Source organism: Taudactylus pleione, unplaced genomic scaffold (assembly GCF_031769625.1).
Source record: "Taudactylus pleione unplaced genomic scaffold, aTauple2 ptg001956l, whole genome shotgun sequence".
In the NCBI taxonomy this organism is placed as follows: domain Eukaryota; kingdom Metazoa; phylum Chordata; class Amphibia; order Anura; family Myobatrachidae; genus Taudactylus; species Taudactylus pleione.
Genome location: NW_028286352.1, coordinates 2,833,152 through 2,839,680, shown reverse-complemented (window position 1 = coordinate 2,839,680; position 6,529 = coordinate 2,833,152). Strand labels below are relative to the sequence as shown.

Below are 6,529 nucleotides of genomic sequence, written 5' to 3'. Positions count from 1 at the left end.
CAACACAGCCAGCCCCTATGGACTTTGAAGTAGTGGACAACAGCAGCACTACACTACACTACACTACACAGCCCTAACTCCCACCCTCCCTCTTCACTGTCCACAGCCGAGTGAGAAAATGGCGCCGACGCGGGTACCTTATATAGGATCCAAAACCCGCGAGACTCGGAAGGCGGGATGATGACGTTTTGCCTCGATTTCAGATCCGAGTCAGGCGGGAAAAGTCGAGCCTGACTCGGATCGGACTCGGATCGGGGGGGCTCGGGGGGGTTCGGATTTTAGAAATCCGAACCCGCTCACCCCTAGTATAAACACCGTCTTTATTCCTGTTGAGAGGACATTACTATTATTCTTGTACAGGTTGAGTCTCCCATGTCCAAAATACTTGGGACCAGGGGTATTTTGGATAACGGAATATTCTGTACTTTGGAATAATTGCATATCATAATGAAATATCTAGGGAATGGGACCCCAATATACACACAGAATGCTTTTATGTGTTATATACACCTTATACACACAGCCTGCAGGTAATTTCATACAATATTTCTAATAATTTGTGCCTTAGACAAAGTTTGTGTACATTGAACCATCAAAAATCAAAGGTTTCATTATCTAAGTCATGCCAAAATGATTCTGTATTTTTCGAAATATTCCATATTTCAGAATATTTGGATATGGGAGACTCAACCTGTATATATAACTGCTACATGTGTGGCCATAAATAGGATTGTCTCCTTAATACTATTAATATGTATAAACACCATCTTTATTCCTGTTGAGAGGACATTACTATTATTCTTCTATATATAACTACTACATGTGTGCTAATTACTGCTAATTGCATGTGCATACAATTAGCCAATTAAGGATACTTATATGCCTGGCTCAGTCATTACACCCATATGCCTCTGAGGAAGCTGAGTGTACTATCTGTGTAAGGTAATTTTAGTGTTAGGATGGCTTATATTTGTGGGTCTACTGGTCACGTGTACTGTAGGTTTTTGTATGTACTTAACACACTGGTTCCATGTTTAGATTTATCTCCACTTCCCACTGTCCTCACCAAGATCATATGTGTCTGCTACACTGACATAGCTACTGCACCATCAGGTATATACGGTACCTGGGCTACACCTGGTTATCTAGCACAGAGCTGCACTAACACAGGCACTGCACCAGGTATATACTTGGGCTACACCTGGGTCCCTAGCACAGAGCTGCAGTGACACAGGTACTGCACCATCAGTTATATACCTGGGCTATAGCTGGTTACTTAACACAGAGCTGTATTGACGCAGGTACTGCACCATCCGGTATATACCTGGATGCCTAGCACTGAACTACAATGATACAGGCACTCAAACAGGTATAGCAAGCTACTAATCTTTCATTATTATATTGGGTTCTGGATTTCCACATCAGAGACTGTCTATAGTCAGATTTGCTGATGGCCTGATATGGTTATTTATACTTCCATAATAAAGGAGGCTAATGTAAAGATATGGGCCACATGCAGTAACTTCATACCTGCCTACCCTCCCGGTTTTTGCGGGAGGCTCCCGATTTTTCGAGTAACCCCCCGGAAGGGTAGGCACTTCTCCCGCATTCTGCCCACTTCCTAATGAAGTGGGCAGAATGGGGAGAACTTCCGCGGCAATCGTGGGTCCCTGTGTACAGGGCAGGGCTTAAAGACACGATTCTTCATGAATCGCGTAATTTAGCCCTGCCCCTTATTTAAATATGCGCCAATCGCGGCAATTTGCTGCAGAGGGGGCGGGGCTTAACGCTGTGAATTGTTTGGCCCCGCCCCTGTCGGGACCCGGCTGCTTCTCCTCCCCAGGTTCTCCCGGGGAGGAGATTTAAAAGGTAGGCAAGTATGAGTAACTTACTGCCCTGGGAAAAGGTGGAATCCAGGACAAGTTCCTGGAGCTATGGGCGAACACATTTTGTGGCTCCTGCAATCAGGGCGCTTAATGTGTTTGTTTAAGCCTTCTTAAGCTGGCCATACACGCTACAATTATCGGGGCGATCCGCCTGATATCTGTGGGTGCCCTGATAATTGTAGTGTGTATGCGGGTGACCGAGAGTTAAATATTGCTCGGTCGGGCATGCCGGATTGTCCAGCATGCCCCTTCAGGCATGCTGCAAGCTATAATAGGCCCAGTGGATCAATTAGCCTGTGGTAACTGCGGCTAATTGAATCCAGCCCTATATATCTATATTGGGTTAATTGTCTTTCTACCACTATTTTGTTTTAAGGTTCCTGTTCATATAGCTCACACATTTATACACTAAGATGCCCATTTAGTTGTATATTGAAGATTCTCATTCATATTTTGGGAATGCTCTATTGTGCTGTCCTTACTGCAGGTGACAATACTGTACATGACTGCTGCATGAGTGCTGCCAAGTAAGGTGTTTTTTTATTTTATTATCCTTTCGTACCATAATGTCACAGGAACCAATTGGTTTAGTTTTTCCTCTTTTTGTATATCATACACCTAGGAATTATTCACGGTGACAATAGTATGAGCTACTATTAACTTTTTTTTTTTCTGTTATACCCCTTTTAGACTGGAGCTAAAACCCGGGTTAGTGAAGGGTTAACCCGGGCAGTTCCCTGGTGTAAAAGGGGAGAGGGTTGGATTGCTGGGTTTGAGTGACCCAGCAATCCAACCCAGGCAACTAGCAGGGTTTAACATGGGCGTAGCCCGTGAAACCCTGCTGTGTGTACGGCGCACTCCGGGTCTTGATGACCTGGAGTGTGCTGCAAGCCGGCCGATTGGTCCAGCTTCAGTGGCGCTTGGAGATGACGTCATCTCCAAGCAACCTCTTACATGCCGAAAAAGCCGGATCTATGCAGATCCGACTCCGGTGTGAGCAGCGCCGACTCAGGATAGGAACCCTGCTCCAACTCTGGGTCAGACCCAGAATTTTGGTGGAAAATGGGTATGAGTGGCTTATTGGAGATGTTAGTTAATGGCAATTTAATTACACTTGTGATATTTTTGTGGGGTGTTCTTTCTCCCCTAACCACCTGGGTTCCCTCCCTCACACCTACTCCCACACTGATCACCTAATTAGCCTGCTCCCCTCATGTGGTAGATTCCCCTCATTCTTCAGACATGCCCTGGCGTCTTCCATTGTTAAAAATAAAGGTTACTGGCGGCCGCCTCACTACCAGAACACAGGGTTATTTCTCTATTGGTGGCATATGCTCGCCCCATCCTCAGATCCTTTACTCCAGTGGTTCTCAAACTCTGCCCTCAGGACCCCAGACAGGTCATGTTTTCCAGGTCACCCAGCAGGTGCACAGGTGTATTTGTTAATCACTGATACATTTTGAAAAATCCACAGGTGGAGCTAATTATTTCACTTGTGATTCTGTGAGGAGACCTGGAAAACATGCGTTGTTTGGGGCCCTGAGGACTGACTTTGAGAACCTGTGCTCTACTCCATCAGCCTCCTCTCCCTTTCATCTGTCCCCATGTGTGGGAGATGACATCAGTCATGTGGCTGCAAAGGCTGATGGGAGTGTGGGCATGTAAAGCTGGGTACACACCAGAAAGATAGATAGATAGAGTGTGTGTGTGTGTATATCTAATATTCATATTCAGATTGTTCATACACACTGAAAAACCATCTCTGCCATCTGGCCGGGGGTCACATTGTGCCCCCTCCCTGGCAGCCTGTGTATGGGTGGTAGCATATCTGCAGATCATACTTGCCTACATCCTGGCTGCTTCCTCCGGGAGGAAGCAGCCAGGTCGGTGTAGCAGGGGGGGTGGGGCCTGTATAGAGGGGCGTGGCCGGACAGTTTACCAGCGTTTAGGGGTGGACTGGGGGCGGAGCCATGCAATAGCGTCATTTAGGCTCTGCCCCCACAACAAGATGCCAATATTTCCAGCATTGCTATGTGGGGAGTGGGGTTATGATCACGTGTTTCAGCGCAACTCGCGTCATCAGCCCCTCCGCAGCGGGGGTTTAGCACTACATTGCGGGGGGACTGAAAATGTCGGGAGGCCTGCCTACTTTTCCGGGGGGCCGGGAGCGGCACCCGATTTTCGGGAGGCTCCCGGCCAAATCGGGAGAGTAGGCATGTATGCTGCAGATTGGGCATCAGCTGTGCAGCACAGCCAACGCAATAAGTCTGAATGGCATTGTGACCTCTGACATGTCATAGCACATGCGCAACCTTACGTGCCCCACTGCGGACTCTCAGTGCTAGGCTCCTCCAGGTGACTCCCTATACTGCTGTGATAGCTACATTCTTGTGTATTTCCTTAAGTTAAATCTCAGTCTCACCACTGCTGTTTGTTTTTGTTTTTTTTATACTTCGCTATCTCCCTGTAACCTTTTACTCTCTATAACATGTCATATTTTCTTAGAATACGATTGCTGCAACGGTTTCCTGCATTCTATAATGTACACAAGCCAGCAATGCTCTGTATGCTGCTGTTATGTTGGTGCACACATGAGACCCCTGTACACAAAGAAGTAACAGGAGTGTGATGTCAGTGTGTCCTGTCTCACGTGTACTATACATTCTTGTATACATGAAACCCTGAAGTCACGCCACAAAGGATTCATTAGTCATATTACTTGGTGATGGAATGGGGTAACATTACTGGATATTACCTGGATTCTCTTTAGAGTGGTATTGTATAATATTTGAGCTATACTGGATTACAGGTGCTGTATGTGATTTATATGAACCTAAGAACTTTGTACTATGTATTTCAACATGTTCATAGTAACTTGTATCACACCCAGTAATAGAGATTACTTGTAATTTTAAAACAAACTCTCTACATCAGTGGTTCTCAAACTCTGTCCTCAAGACCCCTACACAGTTCACGATTTCCAGGTCACCCAGCAGGGGCACAGGTGTATTCATTTACTCACTGACAGATTTTAAAAGCCACGGGTGGAACTAATTATTTAAATTGTGATTCTGGGAGGAGACCTGGAAAACATGCGCTATTTGGGGTCCTGAGGACCGAGTTTGAGAACCTGTGCTCTACATCATTGGTTTCAACTTCACTAAGACTGTCCTATCCAATTATGATGAGACGTTCCCATCTGTCCAGTTTCTAACCTTCATATCTGTCATTATACAGCTTGTGTTATGTTCCACCTGTTCACTGGGGGGAGGGGGTTGTGTTCTATTGCCCCCTCAAGAACTGATGTCCTCTTACATATTCACTTCCAGACTTTTCACCACAACATAAGCTCCTGCCCTTCATTGTCTGACAACCTAACTGCCCCGAGATGCCTTCAGAGTTGGAAACAGCCATAGAAGAAATGATCTCTGTGTTCTACAAATACTCCACCCAGGAGGGTAACAAGAATCATCTGAGCAGGGGAGAGCTGCAGGAGCTGCTGCAGAAAGAGCTGATGCTGCCTGAATGGGTGAGACCACCTGTAGAACCATGGGGACATGTGTGCCAGTAGGGTCATGCAGGTGGACAGTTATATCTAAAGCCATGGTGCCGAATTTGTGGGTCAGGACACAGTTAGTCTGGGGAATTGTTTTTGGGTTCCCATAGTGTCTGATCTAAGAACGCTTATCTGATCCCCTGTTTTTTTGGGCCCTAGAACATGGCCCACTAGAACTTGGGGCCCCAAGAGATTAAGCAGCAAAGTGCTAAAGTTATGTTCAGCATTGGATAACTGTGTAAATGATCTTGGATTCCTTTGTGGGAATTACACTGTGTATACTTGAGGACTAAAGCGCCTTATACTGTGTATGGTGCAGGAAAAGGGCTCTTAGTTTTATTTTTAACCTGTTCTGTGATTACATGGGATTGCCTCATGGTAAAATGTGACATGTGCAATAACATTGATAAATACCTTATTATATAAAAGGTCTACTCAGACTACATACAAACATGTGTAATATAACTGTCGTAACAAGGTCAGTCTCTCATCCCAGAGTACAGTACATGGCTCATCCCTGTGACTGTTCTGCATCTGTTTACACAATGCAGAAAGCATATTACCTGTGATTTACTAGTGTAAATTAGGCAGCTTAGTCTGTAACCAGAGCTTTATGGCGTTACCCACTGACACTTCTCCAATAACCATCTCCCTTCCTCTGACAGGCCCGGAAAGATCCGTCTTATGTGGATAAGATCCTGAAGTCTCTGGATGAGGATAAAGATGGAAAGATGTCCTTTCAGGAGTATGTAAATCTGGTGACCAACTTGATTCTGTCTTACACCAACTTCTAAACTCTGACCACTTGTTGTATCCTCTGGGGCTACAATTTAATCTGAATAAACAGATTTAATGAAACTGACTAGAGGTGGTTTTGTGTGGGGGGGGCTTTTTTTTTTTTTTGGCAAACCCGTTCCTGGTGAGAGAAATGAGAACCAGATACTAATTTTAAAGTGTAATGAATATATTGTGTTCCAGGATTTTTATTTTTTTATTTAAAACCAATACTCAAAACTGTATTGAGCAGATGGGCTGTGAAAGGGTGACATTACTGGTCTCTTGTCGGAGAAGTGATCCTGACTAATTC

At 45.2% G+C, this 6,529-nt stretch overlaps 1 protein-coding gene across 2 annotated transcripts; it reads left to right on the top strand.

Annotated features, from left to right (window-relative positions):
• Window positions 1-860: 860 nt before the first annotated feature.
• Window positions 861-6,300, top strand: LOC148436107 (protein S100-A1-like). Of its 2 annotated transcripts, none has more exons than XM_088465294.1 (3): window positions 861-942; window positions 5,216-5,415; window positions 6,108-6,300. In XM_088465294.1, exons 2-3 carry the CDS (start codon window positions 5,275-5,277, stop codon window positions 6,234-6,236), a joined length of 270 nt encoding a protein of 89 aa, XP_088321420.1. In that variant the 5' UTR covers window positions 861-942; window positions 5,216-5,274; the 3' UTR covers window positions 6,237-6,300. The 2 variants fall into 2 exon arrangements, with proteins under 2 accessions (XP_088321420.1, XP_088321421.1); XM_088465295.1 differs by having other exon boundaries at window positions 890-937.
• The last annotated feature ends 229 nt before the right edge of the window (window positions 6,301-6,529 follow it).

What these genes read in the sequence shown, in the direction of transcription:
- LOC148436107 (XM_088465294.1), top strand. Translation starts at nt 5,275, where the DNA reads ATGCCTTCAGAGTTGGAAACAGCCATAGAAGAAATGATCTCTGTGTTC. An exon ending in AGCTGATGCTGCCTGAATGG is followed by an intron (nt 5,416 to 6,107) that starts GTGAGACCACCT and finishes TTCCTCTGACAG; the next exon opens with GCCCGGAAAGATCCGTCTTA.